The 20,235-nt window shown below is 33.7% G+C and overlaps 1 protein-coding gene across 1 annotated transcript in view; it reads right to left on the bottom strand.

Annotated features, from left to right (window-relative positions):
* Positions 1-425: 425 nt before the first annotated feature.
* LOC114325204 (muscle-specific protein 20) overlaps positions 426-20,235 on the bottom strand; it is a 149,589-nt gene continuing 129,779 nt past the window's right edge. The window contains exon 3 of the mRNA XM_028273204.1: positions 426-920. Within this exon, the coding sequence (XP_028129005.1) occupies positions 608-920 (313 nt within the window). The 3' untranslated portion in view covers positions 426-607. The remainder of the gene's footprint in view (positions 921-20,235) is intronic.

Raw genomic sequence — 20,235 nt, 5'->3', positions numbered from 1 at the left:
TCCATATGGATACAACTTACAGGGACGTACTGTATTATGTGGCATCAGTAAAATGTATTTTGAGTTAAATAATTTACATGCATTCTTCTTTTTGCGTCAATTATTTTAATTCAAAAATTATTTTTTTGGCCACCCGGTATAAATAATGATGTTAATGTTTATATTACTGAATAGAGAATTGTATCTCCTTTCAAATGAGCTACCACACGACCCCTATTCCCATTTAAAAAATCATCGATGACGTCATCACGCCCAAATCGATGACGTCACTATTATGGGATATACGTCAAAAAATAATGATTTAAAAATAAAAATCGACCTGTCAGAGCCTTAACTCTGAAAATAATTAAGTCCTGAGATAATAGACCGTTTCCACACTTTACGAATGCACTGTATAATTTACATAAGTAAAATAAAAGACTTCGAAATTTAGTAAATTATATTATAATGTCAATATAAATTCTTAATACATTCAGATAAGTTTGGTAGTCAAATCAGGTAAACATTTTATTTGTATAATCAAATTATTGTAAATTTCAAACAAGTTATTTTTATAGGTACATAACAACTATTTTTATAGATTCAATATGTCTCTTCGAATGTTTGTTTATTTTCCCAAAATGATTTTTCTAGAAGCACCAAAGTTCTGCCCAGCTTGAGTGGCACCTCTGTTTTGGCCAGCTTGGAGTCCAATAATAGCTTCACCAGCTCTTAATTGTTCGTCGCTGAAGTCTCTCCTGTTTTCTTCAGATGGTCTGGGTCCCAAGAAAGGACCGCGCCATTCAGGGTGTTTGTAACAGGTGCGACCTAGAGCAAAAATGGTAGTTGTGACTAAAACGATGTTTTTCCTGTCCCACAGGTCAGTTGTTTGGAAAAGATCTACATCGGGAACACCGTATTTCACACAAGCTTTTTGGAATCTGAAACAATAAAATAACTTTTTAGGGTTTTTGATAAAAAAAAAAAACAAAATTAACATATTGCATACAAATATACATCAATAACTATTATGAACTGCGTTTTATTTGTTTTCAGGATCCCCGTAACTGGGCGTGCAACAATCAATCCCAAAAGAGCGCCAAACCCTAGGTTTGGTAAATAAGAAATATTTATTTTAAATGAGATAATCGTTTTTTATGCAATTTAATTTTTTTATGAACACCTAGAGAAATCTTAAACGTCAAATATTGTATTATAACTGAAAAAATAATTAAGATCTTATTTTATATTTGCTGTTAATATTTGAGTGCCTGAGTAAGAGAAGGGGCTATGCCACACAACTTGAGATTTTGGTTTTTTTGTCCTTCTGCACAGTGCTGTCATCAAGGAACAATAATATGAACTTCTTGTAAGTGTGGCATATCCCCTTGTTTGTCTAAAATGCAATTGAAAATCCGACAATTCGAGCGTCAGCCGTTTGTTGAAAAAGATAAAACCTTTATTACTCAAAAAAATTTTTGTGGCATAATCCCTTCTCTTTCTCAGACACTCAATTAGTAGGTACTATTATTGTATTTCTAAAACAATGTAATATCCGAATGCCTATTTTGCAGTATTGATGTAATTGGAAGAATTGCGCAAATGAAATGGAACTGGGTAGGGCACGTGGCACGGCAAAACATCAAAAGTTGGACGAGAAACATTGTACATTGGAGACCACGCGAGCACAGTTGTAGTAGAGGAAGACCACAAAACGATTGCTAGACGACGTCAAAGCAAAATTGGGAAGAAACTGGCACCAAATAGCACAAAACAGAGAAGAGTGGAGAACTCATAGGGAGGCCTTTGTCCGGTAGTGGATGCAAACAGGCTGAAGAAGAAGAAGAATGTAATATTTTGGGTATGGTGCATAGTTCCAAATATTAAGGGAAAGTGGGGGAATGGTTTGCAGCGGGTAATCGTGCGCTGCATTGTATTTTAAATTCCGTGGATGATTTTAAGAACTCAATGAGTCCTACACGTTTTGGATGATCTCGTGAACGGTTGACGTCATTATCTTCAGTCGAATGTTGCACGTGGACTAAGTATGAGATCCGATTATTGAAAATCGCCAGAATTCTTTTAGTTTTTCTGCTCCAAAAATTAAGACGCTAAGTTGCTTTGAGCTTACTATTGATTTAAATCATGTTGTTTTCAGTTTTCCGTACATTTTGGTGCATCTGTTGATTTATATGGTTTAGTAGTTTTTTGTTTGTGACGACGTTTGCTATTTAAGGCGTAAAGGGGGTAATAGTGCGCAGGAGTGCGCATGATTACCCCCCAAACAATGAAGTGGTAAATAATAAAGTTACCATTTTCCTTTCCAGAGGCCACAAAACTACACTAGAAAATCTATTATTCTTAGATACATATTATACTAACGAAGATTTACAAAATGCTCTGCATACAATCAGAAATGACGGCAAAAAATAAGGGAAACGAATGAAAGCTTTCGAGATCGACTTCAAGAAAGAGACGAAAGGGTTTATCTACCTAAAGGAGCTACATATGTAGGCTCTGCCTGTTGATGGTGGAAGAACTATCATGGCCGTTTCTTGCATGGGTACTGGAGAAAAATATATTCCACTCATGTTGATCTATCACGAGTTAAATAGGAAATTAAAAGAAAATCTCGAACAATCGAAAAATCTTACAAGCTCACCAATGAAGAGAAAATTGGAGAACGCCAAGGAAAAAAGATGACTAAGGCACGTGAATCTCAACAGAAAGGAGGAACAGAAAGCAGCAAGAAAGGCAACTGTTCAAAAATGATTTGTTAAAAAATCGTTAGATACCTCGCCAGACAGAAAAAAACTTGAAGGCAAACAAAACAAGAAGAGAGTGCAAAAGGAGCTAACACCTGAGTAGTCTGATGTAACATACACTGATTTGTCAGATATTATCGATGAAGACAAATTATATGATATAAAATTAAGTTTCATTCCACCACCAGAGAACCAGCTGCACCTAGGCTAGGGAGATGTTGTATTTGCTGGAAAACAGAAAAGAACAATGTTTAAAGAATTTTATAAAAACATTATTCAGTGCGCACCATTTACCATTCCGTGCGCATGATTACCCTCATGGATGGGGAATTGTGCGTAAAGGCACTTTTTTTTCGTTTTTTAATATTTTGCTTTAGTACTTTGTATTTCTCTAAAACCTATTTTAAATAATATTCAAAGTAGAATAATTAGAGCTTACTGTAACGTACTAGCCGTTATGATAGATTTAAAGAATTTACAACAGAATCGATTTCTGCTTAAGTGCTCACCATTCCCCCACTTTCCCTTATTCAATAATTACGAACTGTACACCAAATTCAAGTCATACAATGCAAATAAGCCTAATTTTGGCATTTGTCTTGGCGACTATTTGAAGGACTATTTAATTTTGTAGTTCAACTATTACACAATTTAAATATATATGACATGAGCGGTCAAGGCTATGATAACGGCAATATATCGCCGATAATGATACCTCTTTAACATATAAAGTAGATTCAATCAACTAGATCAAGTCAGTGGCGTAGCTAGGGTGGGGCGGAGGGGGCGGTCCGCCCCGGGTGTCACCCTTTCGGGGGTGACACCCAAGAGACCCGATCACAAAAGAACGAATCGTTAATTTGTAACTTTACTCACTTTACAATCAAAACACAATTGGATATTATTTTATGAACACACGATGTCGAGGTCAAATAGGTATTTCTTGAATTTTTTACGTTAAAAGGAAAAAAGCAGTTGATCTAAGTAACGAAATTCTCAAGAAGCTTGAAATTTATGGTTTAGATATTATAAAGGGCCATTCACAGAGATACGATAAGGCAGCTGTTATGAGCGGCGTAGGTACATGGGGGACTACAAACTATTATTAAAGCAAAAAACAAAAACGCCATTTTCATTGGATGTATTGATCATTTAATTAATTTATGTTGCCAACACTCTTTTGCACAAAATTCATCTAGGGTAACATTTTTCGGAACCGTAGAGGCAATTTTTAATTTTTTTTCTGCTTCCACTAGGGGAAGTGCTTATTAAACACAGCAAAGAATCTGTTAAACAACTTTCCACAACGCGTTGGAGTGCTCACTATGCTGCAGTTAAAGTACTGATAGAATATTTTGATTGTGTTGTTGCTTCAAATGAGAAATTATGTCATCATTTCTTTTGGAATAATGTACTAAGAGAAATACATTTTTGTCAGATTGAATTGCAAAGTAAAGACATAACCTTTGATCAATCAGCGACCAGAATAGGGGCACTTCGTCTTTATAAAGCAATAGATTTTGCCACGAAAACATATGAGGACGACGACATTCCCACGAAAAACTAATTCGACGTAAACAAAGAATGGATGGTGAGTTAACTACCGATACAGGACTCACATTTCAAGCCTAACTTCAAAAGGATATGCTAGAATGTTTTGACCTATTCAATGTTCAATGTCCATTCATGGACTTTGATCTTGTGTCTTGCTTTGCTTTTCACGAACAGTTGAATTTGGCTATTTCAACATTTTGTAACTTTTACCATGAAGAAGTATCAGATGCAGACCTCCTGCTATAAATACCAAGGCTCAGAAGACAAGCGGCCAATATTATAGTCTCTAAATGGTTAGCTGTAGACTTTATAAAATTCATTGTGGAATGGGATTTCATGGAATCCCTCTCAAAATTAATGGTCGCATTAAAATTGTTTATGACCATTTGTGTATCGGTTGCTTCATATTAGAGAAGTTTTAGTAAGCTAAAATTAATCAAGAAGCGAGCAACAATGGCGCAAACAAGGCTAAATAACCTCGGTTTATTAACTTACTATGAAACATGAAGCAACACAAAACATAAATAATATTTATAGAAAATGTCTTCCCCACCGTACTACATAATATATCTTGTATGTTACAGAGATCTCTTATTCTGTCGTTCAGTATTATGTCTCTCAGTGTTTTCCCAGTTATTGACCTCAACGTTCTCATTTCTGATGTTCTCAGTATCCTCTTGGTTTCTGCTGTGTCACATCTTGTTTCTATCGCGTACGTCATGGTCGGTCTTACACATGATTTGTATATGTATGCGTACTGCGTACTTTCCCTTCCAGCCTAATATCTTTGTTTCTCCAGATGACATCCCTTAGACATCCTGACACGTAATTGGCTTTATTTGCTTGCTTTCGGACGCTCTCTTTAACATCTCCATAACTACATAATATTTCGACTCCCAGATATTGGAATCTCGAGACTTGTTCAATTAGTTCGTTGTTAATTACTAATTTGCATCTTATGGATTCCCTTGACACTACCAGGGAGTTTGTCTTAGCTGTCGATATTTTTATGTTGTAGTTCTTCGCCACTGTATTGAAAGTTTGTGCCATTCGCTGTAGGTTATCCCCGTTATCGTTATAGCCAATGCTCATATAGAACCGATTACCAAGCCTCGGATACCAGACAGAAACATTTGCCAAGACTCTTTACTACAATTTCATTAACTATAATTCTTAATTTTTTCATTATTCAAAACATACGTTTATCGGATTTTCGTAGATTTTAACAATCTTTATTTTTAATATTTGGGGTGACACCATCCATTACCGCCCCGGGTGTCACCCATAAAAACACCCAATAAACATAATAAGTACAATTCAAAGAATATTTAGAAAAAAATTCAATCCAAAATATTGAAAAGTCTTTGACAGGCAGCTCACAAAAAATGGATTTTGCGGTGGACATCAGAACTCGTCACTAGATCATACGAAACAAAAAATTCAAAAAGATTTAATTAGCTTATGAGTTTCACGAGGTTACAATGTCGAGATTTTTTATTTTTAATGATAAAAAAATGAAATTTTTGCTTAAATTTTTGTGAAAATCAACAGATTTATTATTGTTGCAAAACAAAAACAAAAAAACAAAAAAAATTTTGTATTACAAAAAATAAGCAAAAAAAGAAAAATATCTCGACGTTGTTACCTCATGAAATGTCTCAAGAAAATCTGTGCAAAATATCAGGTAGATCGGCCGAGTAGTTTTTCAGTTACAATGTCCACCGCATTTGAAAAAGCAGTTTTGAGAAAAATGCGTTTAAAGTTTTGACAACTGCATCTTCATCTTCTTATTTGTCTGCCAAATCGTAAAGTGATGCACATTGGAATATGTTTTTTGAATCGAGGAGTAATCTACAAAAGAGAAGGCGAACAGTTGTTTAACGTTTCTCACCACGCTCAAGCGTGCTGGCGCGAAGTCGCGGCAAAGCGAGTCGAAGGTAGAGATATTCAACAAGCTGTATCTCTGGTAATTTTACTCCGATTATTTTGAAATTTTCAGAGAGTATTCTTGAAAGTATGCACTTTTATTTGAAATAATAAAAAAAATTTAATATTTCAAACCACACCCTCCCTTAAAACATTTATTGACTTACACCGATTGGCTTCTGAGGCATCCACATATCAATTCCAGCCTTTCAAGAAGTAGTCAATCCCTTTGACCAATTATTTGACCTACCTTTATTTGCAGTTTCATTAAATTTTTGATACCTAAATCTCAAAATATTTTAAATTTTCTTAAACCGGCTCTGACTACGCCACTGTCAAGTACTAATTCGTTAAATAGTAGATTTGATATTATGATGTCTGGTGATGACAATGGTTTTTAATTACGTATTTGTTATGGGAAATAAGCCACAATTTTACTAAAAAATGAATTTATTAACGTTTCGAAGCCCAAATCGGGTTTCGTTGTCAAAATACAAAATACTATTAAAATAAAACAAACATGTTGTTGCTAAGTAAAAAAATTCTTCTAATAATTTATTTAATCTGACTCATTTATATTGGCAATTCAGACGTATATTATACATTTTAAAGTAGAAGACTTTAAAATGATATCGCCAATATTTATGAGTTGCGTTCCTGGGACGACTTTACTAAAAGATAGTTCATTCGATTACATGAAATCAATCCCAACTCAAGAATATCCGTCGCAAAAAAAATCATAGCATGTGATCTGTCTTTAAAAAGACAACCAAATGCAACGATGACAGTAAAATTCTCGCGTTAGAGATTCCATAGTAAATCACGAGGGAAAACCAGGAAAAAACCTCGTGATACTATCCCGACATCGTAAGTATTTGGTCTTACATTTAATCTACCTTCAAAAACTAATATCAAATTCTGACTTTAATATGTTTAAATTATAAATAATATTAATATTACATAGATATACAATAAGTAATACTAAAATATAACATTTGTACTAACTCGATATATTATTGACTTACTAATCAGATAGTAAAAAGAGAAAAATCAAAGAAGCGGCTCTAATTATGCTAAATGAAACAAATTGTGTCGCAAATTCCTCGGTAGAATGCAGTAGGATGTGGTTACCCATACTGAAAGAGGAAGTCAATAGAAAGAAAATACCACGATTAGTAAGTCAATAATATATCGAGTTAGTACAAATGTTATATTTTAGTATTACTTATTGTATATCTATGTAATATTAATATTATTTATAATTTAAACATATTAAAGTCAGAATTTGATATTAGTTTTTGAAGGTAGATTAAATGTAAGACCAAATACTTACGATGTCGGGATAGTATCACGAGGTTTTTTCCTGGTTTTCCCTCGTGATTTACTATGGAATCTCTAACGCGAGAATTTTACTGTCATCGTTGCATTTGGTTGTCTTTTTAAAGACAGATCACATGCTATGATTTTTTTTTGCGACGGATATTCTTGAGTTGGGATTGATTTCATGTAATCGAATGAACTATCTTTTAGTAAAGTCGTCCCAGGAACGCAACTCATAAATATTGGCGATATCATTTTAAAGTCTTCTACTTTAAAATGTATAATATACGTCTGAATTGCCAATATAAATGAGTCAGATTAAATAAATTATTAGAAGAATTTTTTTACTTAGCAACAACATGTTTGTTTTATTTTAATAGTATTTTGTATTTTGACAACGAAACCCGATTTGGGCTTCGAAACGTTTAGTCCTGTCGCCAGGGGGGGTACAACGGCCTCGTTAATTCAGATGGACTTACTCAAGTTTTTTTTATGTATTTTGACCCGTAGAACACGAATTTTTTGGGTAACAGTTGATCCGGATGTCGATAAGATTGTTATAGACCAAGAACTTGAGGAATCAAATAACAGCGATTTTTGGCAAAACAAAACAATATTTTGTATTTTTTGGGCCATTTTAAGTAAAAAATATTTCTACAAGTTTTTTCGTAGGATGCACAGTTTTCGAGATAAGCGCGGTTGAACTTTAAAAAAATCGAAAAATTGCAATTTTTGAACCCGAATAACTTTTGATTAAAAAATAAAATAGCAAGTCTGCTTACCGCATTTGAAAGTTTAAGTCAAATTATATCGGTTTTGATTATTTGCATTGGTAAAAATTTATTTTTTTATTGTTTAACAAAGCTATAAACACGTAGGGTTTCCCGTGCTTTTACATGCGTTTTAACGCATGTAACGTAGAAATAGTCTTGATTGCACTAGTACCTATTCTACCTACTCGTTCGATTTTAAATGCGAAATCATAGAAACATCACTCACGCACTAGTTGTTTGTAGCTTTGTTTAACAATAACACAATAAATTTTTAGCAATGCAAATAATCAAAACCGACATAATTTGACTTGAACTTTCAAAGGCGCTAAGCAGAATTGCTATTTTATTTTTTAATCAAAAGTTATTCGGGTTTAAAAATTGCAGTTTATCGATTTTTTGAAAGTTCAACCGCGTTTATCTCGAAAACTGTGCATCCTACTAAAAAACTTGTAGAAATATTTTTTGCTTAAAATGACCCAAAAAATACAAAATATTGTTTTGTTTTGCCAAAAATCGCTGTTATTTGATTCCTCAAGTTCTTGGTCTATAACAATCTTATCGACATCCGGATCAACTGTTACCCAAAAAATTCGTGTTCTACGGGTCAAAATACATAAAAAAAACTTGGGTAAGTCCATCTGAATTAACGAGGCCGTTGTACCCCCCCTGGCGACAGGACTAGTTAATAAATTCATTTTTTAGTAAAATTGTGGCTTATTTCCCATAAAAAATACGTAATTATAAAAATGCCACAAGGAAATAGCTTCAGACAATGGTTTTGATTTTTAGTGATATTTTTATACCAAGTGACCATGATATTTTAAAAAACTGTGTGACAAAGTAAAACAAGTGATTTATTTAGTGATATCTTTCAAATTATTTTCATGACTCATCAAATCCTCTTATGTTGAAAATATCTAACTTCATCTTTATCAAAAATATGTACCTACTCAAACATAAAAATACAACAATCGGTTACTGCTAAATGTGATTGGAGTTGCCTATCTATTAGAAAAGACCATGGCCCGGATTACGTACACTCGATACGCATCGTATCCGCCATGTTTACCGTAGGGAGTGATTACAAAACCTCTTTCCCTACGTTGTCGAACTTGCGTCTAGAGAAAACCAAATACTTTGCTTCGGAGCTTCTAGACAATTGACAGTTCTCTGGATTTGGCGGGCAATTTGAAAAGTATATATATTGTACCTATACAACGCCTATACTACTTATACATCATATACAACTTATACATCATTGAGTTTAAGACAGTAAATGAAAAACCTCAATTCGCTTGGTAGATTATCTATATAAATGTAAATGAAATTCAAAATATACTTATTAACTTAATTATATAGTACATATTAGCAATATTTTAAATAAAAACTTTGTCATGTAGGTACCTTATATGTACTTATATATGTATAGGATATGTTACTTATAGTTCGGTACCTCTTGGGGACTTAGCAATTTTACCAGTATTTTGAATTTCTCTATAAAATAATTTACCATAGGAAAGTTATAAATTACAGTCAAATAATTAACCATATTATAAAAGTTATATTATTACCACATCAAAAAAAGTAGGTACCTACTACCAAAGAAGAACATAAATATTTCACATAATAAAAATATTCTTAAACAAAAATGATTGTTTTCAATTAATAAGAAAAACCTTAAAGGAAAATTTAGGGTTTAAACAAACCATCTATTAGAGAAATTCAAAATACGGGTGTAAAATTTCGTCAATTGTCTAGAAGCTCCGAAGCCAAAGTATTTGGTTTTCGCTAACCGCAAGTCGTTGTCGATGCGAGTCAACTCGAAGGCACTGCTCGATACCTACGACCCTGTCGAGTTGCCAACTCGAACTATCTATCTCTCTCTGATAGATCGCTGATCTCCTATAACGCTTTCTCTCTTGCCGGTCCAAGTATAAAAATTAAGAAAAGTGAATACATAATGACATAACCTACTTACTTCATACTTTGATTTTTTCAATTTAAAAATAATGTAAATCGTTAATCAAACGATATTTAGATTATACGGTTTTGATAATAATTCTCATGTTTTGAACATTAAAAAAATATATTGTTTAAATCTCCCAGTGAGGTGTTATTACACTCATTACACGGACAGAAGTTCTCTAATACATACTTATTCCTATTTTAAAAATATGTGAAGGAAGAAAGCTCAGACAGAATTCGATGAAGTGAATAGGTAGTTAGCAGTGACCATTACGACCTTTAGTAATATTTTTATATAACGTCTCCCATCTTTCCCTGGCCATTTAATCTTTAACCCGCCATTACACGCGCTATGAGGAAATCCCTCACCATATTTGTTTATAACCAATGAAATTGTGTAAACTAATACGATAACCTTAAGCACCCAGGAATGCCTTTAGCATGGTTTATGAGAGGGTATGAAAAAGTTATAGAATATTTCAGGCGGCCAGTGTGCTGTGTGATAGTTGAAAGAAGAGACATCCCTCTTCAAGTGAGGGAATTCCTCACTGCGCGTGCAATCACAGTGAAATCACTTTTCTATTATCTCAAAGAAACTTTTAGGTTTTTATTTAATATTTAGGTAGGTTTAATTAAAATATTATTGTTTGGATTAGGTTAGGAACAGTGGCACACCGAGGGGGGGTTTGGGGGTTAAAATCCCACCCAGAGCATATAGAAATATATATAAAAGAAAGTAGGAAAATGTAACTTGTCTTTCACAAATAATACAAAAAACTTTCGGTGCCCAAGAAAACCCCCTCCCCCCAGAGGAAAATTCTAGGTGCGCCACTGGTTAAGAACCCATTTTTAAATTAACTATTCTAATTGGGAAATAAGCCACAATTTAACTTGAAAAATTGATTTTATTGACGTTTCGAATTCCACCTCGGACGTCGTTATCAAAATACAAAATATTAATAGTTAATTACATAAATGCCACAAAGAAATAGCTTCAGAACAGTTTTTAATTTTAATTTGTATTTTTAGTAAAATGAATTCGCGTAAAGAACGTTAATTTCTTCAGTGGCTTGCTGAAATTGAAAATTAAGAAAACTTGCTTTTGATCTATATTATTTTTACTTTTGTTTTGTTAAATTAATAAAAAAAAATTGGTTTACGAGACTTTCTATAATATGTGAGTAGAACCCATTTTATATTTATACATGTTGACATTCATTCTTCCTCGAAATAAGTCGAATTTATGTAGGTGAGGGCGACGCTCATACGCGTGCAACCACGTCACAATTGAAGACGCGTGTAACGGCGGGTTAATAACGGTAAAAAATCATAATCTTAAATTCTACTCAAGTTCGAAAATCATATATTTATATATCTAGGTACAGGTTCACTGTATCATCCTTAGAATATAAAATAAACGTTTATAACAATTAAATATGTAATAAAAACTTTATTTTATATTCTATTGTAATAATTATTGAAGTTAATTATGAGAAATTCCTTATAACGTGCACATCATTCCATTTGTTCGAAATATTAGCCCGTAGGTTCAAAAATACGAAAATTGCCGATGATTTTCTGACAGTCTACTCGAACCCAGTTCGTAATCACATTGGCTTCGATGCGTATTCGCATCGAGTTTGCCTACGGTTCGTTTTGCGATCTCGCATCGAGTGTTCCTAATCCCGCTGCATAATTAAACATAAAATTCACCAGTAAGATGCTGATACCTCCTCATTATGATGGTACCCTAATGATCTACTTGCTTTGTGCACTAGTTGATGATACTCAATCTCAGTTGGGCTTATTTAATTAATTAACATGAAATATCATTATCATTTAATTATAAAAACCGTCTAAATTACAGTAAATTTTAGAATTCATAGCTGGATGCTACTGATAATAGTCAGAGCCGGTTTAAGAAAATTTAAAATATTTTGAGATTTAGGTATCAAAAATTTAATGAAACTGCAAATAAAGGTAGGTCAAATAATTGGTCAAAGGGATTGACTACTTCTTGAAAGGCTGGAATTGATGCCTCAAAAGCCAATCGGTGTAAGTCAATAAATGTTTTAAGGTGGGGTATGGTTTGAAATATTTAATTTTTTTATTATTTCAAATAAAAGTGCATACTTTCAAGAATACTCTCTGAAAATTTCAAAATAATCGGAGTAAAATTACCAGAGATACAGCTTATTGTTGAATATCTCTACCTTCGACTCGCTTTGCCGCGACTTCGCGCCAGCACGCTTGAGCGTAGTGAGAAACGTTAAACAACTGTTCGCATTCTCTTTTGTAGATTACTCCTCGATTCAAAAAACATATTCCCATGTGTATCACTTTACGATTTGGCAGACAAATAAGAAGATGAAGATGCAGTTGTCAAAACTTTAAACGCATTTTTCTCAAAACTGCTTTTTCAAATGCGGTGGACATTGTAACTGAAAAATTACTCGGCCGATCTACCTGATATTTTGCACAGATTTTTTTGAGACATTTCGTGAGGTAACAACGTCGAGATATTTGTCTTTTTTTGCTTATTTTTTGTTCAACAATAATAAATCTGTTGATTTTTACAAAATTTTTACCAAAAATTTCATTTTTTTTATTTCTGAGTGATACCAAACATTCAAAAATCATTAAAAATAAAAAAACTCGACGTTGTGACCTCGTGAAACTCATAAGCTAATTAAATCTTTTTGAATTTTTTGTTTCGTATGATCTAGTGACGAGTTCTGATGTCCACCGCAAAATCCATTTTTTTTGTGAGCTGCCTGTCAATATTTGTCACCAATGGCTTACTTTTCAATATTTTGGATTGAATTTTTTTCTAAATATTCTTTGAATTGTACTTAATATGTTTATTTAATTTAAAAATAAAATAATTGTACCATAGCTTCGAAAAAAATTCACAAAAATGTGCTTGATATGTTGATTTCAAACCATACCCCCCCTTCTCTAAATGAGATAATAAGATGTTTGTGAAAATACCTAGCTGCAAAAAAATTAGGAGATTTGGATTCCTCATGAAAAAATAAGCAACATTTACTCAGAATACAATTTATTAGCGTCTCGAATAAAAGTTGCTTATTTTTACTAATGGAATCCAATTGTGCAATAAAAAATTGGGGTTTTTATTTAAAATTTTAACGTTACCCCCTACCCCACCTCCAGGGTGTGGAGTAGGGCGTTGTGTTTAGTGTCATTCCAGTCATTCGATAGATTTTTGAAAAATTTGAACACGTATTTTTCAGTTTTTCGATCCAATGTTCATTTCGCGAAATATTATGTTACGGACAATAACGTAATTTCGGTCAATAACGTTATTAACCGGTCAATATCGACAGTGGCCCAATGTAATGTAATGTTTATTGACTGATTTTGAATGATTATAACCATAACATAAAACTTGATGCGAAGAGTTCCACCTTGGGCACCAGGTACCTCGGACACCATCGCCGTCATGAAATTCGTGTTCAGCGACCTCCAAAACCCCCCGAGTATAAAAATTGAACTCATTTCCGTCAATATTTCCCGAGTTCTAAATTTTTCATTTTCCATCTCTTGGAGATGCACAAACATTTTTGCCGGAGATCAATTTAGTTCACAAAATTGTCTGACACTCTCTCGAATCGAATGCAAAAGGTTGCATGATGCAAAAAGTTGCATGGCGATTCATCTTACTGGTCAAAATTCCTAATTTTTGGACATTTTAATGCTTCGTCTAAAATAGTACTTTTTACACCCACCGGCCCTGTAGAATCAATTACTGATTAATCCTCCTCAAAGATTAGTTCCATCTCCTCAATGTTCTGCTATCCTAATACTACAATTTCATACTGGATGATTTATGTAGAGCAAGCAGAATTACATCGCTTTGGATTGATTTCCCCTAATGCAGCCAGGTAACTGTGTCTGGGTCCTGGGTGTTCATTCAACTTCAGCATAGCATAACAGCCATAACAGGACAAGTTTATAGAACCATAGAATATATATATGTTGAACAAGGACGGGAGACTTGAATAACCAGTGGTGTATAAGAAGTTGCCTATCACTCTCGTTTTTGTTGCCTATCGCACTCTTGCTGTTATCTACAAGGATCAGTCAAATAATTATTTAAAAGATGAAAAGAAAAAAATTAAATATGTTGTTTTCACCCATATGAAAACCTTGAATGATCTAAGTCTGTCTGGCTGGTCCAGAGACTTTGTAAGCAAAACTACACAACATAAGTCATTAGACTATTAGACCACATAGAATGACAACTTAGGTGTCGAATGAAAGCTTATAACCAAAGGATGGTATGTATGTATATATTATAAAGGTCATGTCATAAATTTGACCTCGGACTTCCGGTTTTAGAGTTGCAATCGGAAGAATTTTTTTAAAGTCGACGAAATAGTACCAGGGATATATTACTCGAAGCGCCTTAAGTTTCATTTACACTTGGCAAGTTTACTGACTAAAAGTGTACTTGCGGCCACTAAACTTGCCATCTGTAAACAACAGGAAAGTGCTAGTAAGTACACTTTATGTGGATTACAGGTGAGAATTTTGACCTTGGAATTCCTGTTTTAGAGTTGCAACCGGAAGTACTGCTTTAACGTCCGCGAAATAGTACCTATACGTCCTGTCTGTCTGTCCACGAATATAACTCGTACATTACTAGAACTGATGACAAATTAGATGATTAGAATGACAAATGAGGCGTCGAGTGAGAGCTTATAACTCGAGTATGGTATTAAAGGTGAGAAATTTAACTTCAAACTTCCGGTTGCAGACTTGCAGCTAGTGATGAGCAAAACAAGAACAAGACCAAGACCAGGCTAGTCTTGGTCTTGGTCTTGTTCTTACAAGCTTGGTCTTGGTCTTGGTCTTGCAGCTAAAAGGCAGTCTTGGTCTTGGTCTTGGTCTTGCACTAGCCGGTCTTGTTTTTGGTCTTGGTCTCGCTGCAAGAGTCTTGCTGGTCTTGCTTTTTTGGTAGTAATAATTTGAACCAAACAATTTCGAATAAAATACACAAAAATCAAATACTTTTTACTTTATTTATAATAATTAACTTTTTTATAAACTAACTAAAACATACTTTTTAGTAAATACATACATATTTACCATACCTATTTATAGACCTAATACTATATCATAATAACTAAACGTAATGGGGAGTTATAAACGCTTAATTCTGTAATTTGTTATCTTGAAGTTCTTTAATTTTATTTAAACTACATTGCTCTCGTAGCACGAGTGATTCGCACTTTTTATTTTCACATACTCTTGGATTGAATACCCATTATGACATTTAAAAAGTTGAAAATATTCGGATGTGGGTAGTAAAAACTAGAATTTGCATTTCAAGTGCGGCACATACTATTTGTAGTACTGGCCCTTTCTGGGGAAAACCTAGCTTCTTCCAAATAGTTTTCAACTAAGAAATCAGTAATAGCTATTTGTATAACAAGGGAGGAAAGTGCTACTTTTCCTCCCGAGAATGAAGTTTACTGCCCGACGCGTAGCGGAGGGCAGTAATCATTCAAGGGAGGAAAAGCACTTTACTCCCATGTTATACATATGGTTTTTCCACCTTCCTCAAATAACAAGTCTTTTTTCATTTTTACTTAATTTATTTATGTAACTAACCAACAAAATTTATTAAAACTAAAACCAACAAGTAGGTACAATATAACTGTCAACTGTCAAATATAAGTCAAATTATTAATGTAAACATTGTTAAATCAAAATAACAATTTACTGTTTTTTACCATTCTGCAAAATACAGGGTGTTTTATAAATAAACGTTAAAATGTATAGATACTTACGTAATGGAAAATATATATTGTACAGGGCGTCAATAAGTTATATTTCATGAATGAAATACCATGAGGTCACTTTTACTTTTCCTCCCTAGGGAGGAAAAGTACAACTTTGCTCCCTACAATCAGAGAGTATACTTTCGGTAGAGGTAGGTGGAAAAATTCTTTATGCGTTTGTCATCCGGGATTTTCACAAATAATTCAACTTCCAACTTTCGTTGATTGTAAACAATTAATCCAAAAAATAATTTTAAAAATTTCCCAGTATCGGAATTTTTGTCATTATATTCAGAAACTGAACTTAAATTTTGGATTTTGCGATAAATACCAAGCTTGACACATTACAATCGACAACCAGTTATTTTTTATTCAGGCCACAATGCTTTCACAGCATTGTGAATCCCTTTTGAAAATCTATTATGATATTTTTGGTATTAATTTTAAATTTAACCACCTACATTTTTCCTCGATTATGCGAAAAGAATTGAAATAAGTGTCAGTATTTTTATTAGACAAAAAAGCGAAAACTACTGGTACATAAAAGCCGTTTTTAATGGCATTATTTTTAAATGGATTACCTTATCTATAATTATATTTTTTTGTCTTACGAGTAATTTCAATTGTCCTTGAACTGTCGCCATTTGAAAACTTGCCTTCTGGACACTTTGAAAGTTGAAAAATTCAAACCGTTTGACTTAATCAAAACGACTTAAAAATATAACCAAAATATTATGTATTTTAAAAAATTCGATATTGTTTAAGGTTTATTACAATGTCAGTATATATTATTGAACTAAAAAATAAATTTAAATAATAAAAAACCAATTTCGCAAAAAAGTGCAAGAGTCTTGCAGGTTGGTCTTGGTCTTGCGTAGTCTTGCAAGGTTCGGTCTTGGTCTTGGTCTTGGTCTTGGTCTTGAATACCTGGTCTTGGTCTTGGCCTTGCAAACCAAAAGGCGGTCTTGGTCTTGGTCTTGGTCTTGCTGCAAGACCAAGACCAAGACCGCAAGACCAAGACCAGTCTCGCTCATCACTACTTGCAGCTGGAAGTAGGTACTGTTTTAAAGTCGCCGAAATACTACAGGCAATATATTACTCGACGCGCCTTAGCAAGATGACAATGCTTCCGGCTTTTACATGACTTCCGGTTAAAAAAGTGCAATCGGAATTGCCACATGTGATATTAATCATCGCGTATTGAAAAGTCGAGCTAAATATTTAATTCCAGGTTTGATGGTTCGCAAGAATGACTCAAAATTAGTGAAATCGTATATCAGTCGACGCAAAGTCACACGAAGAGTCCAATTATCGACTTTCAGTTCTACTTCCGGCCACGTTGGATGAAAACCTAGGACTAATAAGCGCCGGACTCCACTTACGATTTGTAGTTGCGCCATTGTTTTGTCGCGAAGATTGAACACATTGTTTCAAATACAACTCAATCCATGATTATTTAGTCGCAAATGGATTGACTTGTATTTGAAACAATGTGTTCAATCTTCGCGACAAAACAATCGCGCGACTACAAATCGCAAGTGGAGTCCGGCGCTTACAAAGTCCAATAATAGCTTGTTTGTTTTGCTTTTTTTTTTTCAAACGCCAGTTTTGATTTTTATGGTGACTTTTTTAGTTGTTAAGTACTCACTCTAAAATTATTTTAAGGTAGGAATATCTAATATTAAATGATCAAACCCTATATATTTTACACCTCTAAAGTTCATTCGAATTAATTAACTTCTATTTTGTTTATAGGCTTTTCTGAAGGTCTGTCTGTGTATGCCTTATTAGAACTTATACTGTCTATAGGTGATAGGTCTATGTATGCAGTAAGTAGCATTGTTATTGGCATTATAGTATTATTCCGTGTATTATGATTAGGTATGCAGAGAGGGATATAGATAGTAAGTAATAATGGCCCAAATTCATTACGGTCTTCTAGTTTAGCGCAAGGACAATACTAACTTTTCCTCCAATGAACAGGCTAGCAGAAAAATGAGAGGATGCAAAGTCGATAATAACGGCGATTCTGATTTGGACGATGTTGTCATGCTGAATAGATTAACATGTATATGAATACAAGAATAAAAAACCGTTAAACGCCGGCGCCGTAAAAATGAGTGGCGCATACAATATTCCAGCTATAAAAGATCTGATAAGAATATTACGTGGCGCGAAAATGTATTTTCATTTTGATGTAAAACAAAATTTTAACTTTACATAAAAATTTTTCCATAATATTTGCTCAATTTGAAGTAAAACGCGCCACAAAAGAGTAACACAAAAGAGTAATACAGTTTGAATTTTGAAACTCTTTTGTGGCGCGTTTACTTCAAATTTAGCAAATATTACGGAAAAATCTTTTAACATAAAACTAGAATTTTGTTTTGCATCAAAATGAAAATACATTTTCGCACGTAATATTCATATCAGATCTATTGTAGCTGGAATATTGTATGCGCCACTCATTTTTACGGCGTTTAGCGGTTTTTTTATTCTTGTATCAGGAGTTTTTCAAAGTGATTTATAAATTAAATGTATGAAGTTGAATGCAATGTTTCTCGATTAGACGTTAAGCTTTATAAATGGTCGCCTTTGTCGCATTACCTCCCAAATGATCTATTATCCATCGAATGTACACTAGATTTTTTTCTATTTGAAATAGATTGAAAAAAAATATTGGGATGGCCGGTTAATAAACTCGGATTGCCCGTTGCCAGATCAAAAGCGGTAACCACTACAACTACATAAACCATTTCGGGAATAATCGTTAATTGGATTATAATTTTGTAGCTTAATACCTTCTAAACGGCTTAACCGATTTTGATCACTAAACATGAGTTTGAAACGTATGAACAAGTAGTATCTGATGCATCTAAGGTCAAGTATGATAACTGAAGCTATTACAGGAATTATTGAGATTTTTTACATAGATAATAGATTTAATCATACTTATGAAGCCTATAACTTAAAAATTTGAACTTTCCCGGATATGAGGTATACACCGTTAGATTTGTCTAGAGTCCTTCTACAAACGCTCAGTTATTGGCGCAATTCGTAGCTTGAAATTTTGAGTAATTGTCGAAAAACCAAAATTTTCAAAGTTTAGTTTTTCAGTTTTTCGGCTATACTGAGCTGTGTGTATCTTTGATCGTGACGTCTTATACACCATTTGAAAGCTTAACTCAACACTATTGATTTGGTGTATTTGCGGTTCTCCTGTCTCTTCTTGAATTGAAGATATATACCCCCAAAAAATATGCCGTTTTGTACCTACCAAGTCCTATAGCTGGCTTATGGGTGGTCAAAAGTCACAAACTACACTGGTTCTGAATCGGCCCTGACCCACTCTTCAAACACAGAAAAAAAAATTCAGATCGGTTTAACTTTTCCAGTCACATACATACATACATATCCACAAACATTTTCCCTTTTTTTAAATAGAAATTGAGTCATATTTCTGAGCTCGGTAACTTTTGAATGGTATAACAGATTTTCAAAATTAGACATGCGTTGGAAAGGTAATAATCAGTACGTATTATTAGAAACCGCAAAGGTCGGACTTAAATTTTCGAAGGTTTTGGGAGTTTTGGGGACGAGAACGAAAAACAGACCCTAAATAGGAACGGCCGTAAAATCCACACCCTTGCACCAAAATGGATGGTTGACATACGAATGGGTGAGTCTTTTCCTGAACTTTAAGATGGGAGTTGGCCCAATTTTCAGTTCAGTCAGATTTAGAAAATCGAAAATTTCGTGTATATATTATGGTGTCGTGTGTAGGGGGGTGTGGGTGTGCGCCACTGGCGAGAACTGCCGTTCTCTGGTAATAAAGTCCTGTTTATTATGTACGTATCTACTTCCCAGTTTTGTAATACATATTTCAATTTTATCTGATGTTTTTTGTTTGTAAATAAATAATGATTAAATCGATACCAGCAATTGGTTTTAAGGTACATAATTATTGTTCTAATAATATGTAATGAAAATTTTACTCTTTAGTCATTTTAGTATGCAGTAGACAACTATGTTTTAGTGGTGACTAGCATGTACATTGCACGTAAGCACTGATGATGACTGGTAAACCAGTCGAAAACTAGTTATGTGAATTTGATGTGGCCCTTTTGAGGGTTTTTTAAATATACC

Source organism: Diabrotica virgifera, chromosome 7 (assembly GCF_917563875.1).
Source record: "Diabrotica virgifera virgifera chromosome 7, PGI_DIABVI_V3a".
NCBI classification, from domain to species: domain Eukaryota; kingdom Metazoa; phylum Arthropoda; class Insecta; order Coleoptera; family Chrysomelidae; genus Diabrotica; species Diabrotica virgifera.
The sequence above is the reverse complement of the archived record's forward strand: the minus strand, read 5'-3'. Positions and strand labels throughout refer to the sequence as shown.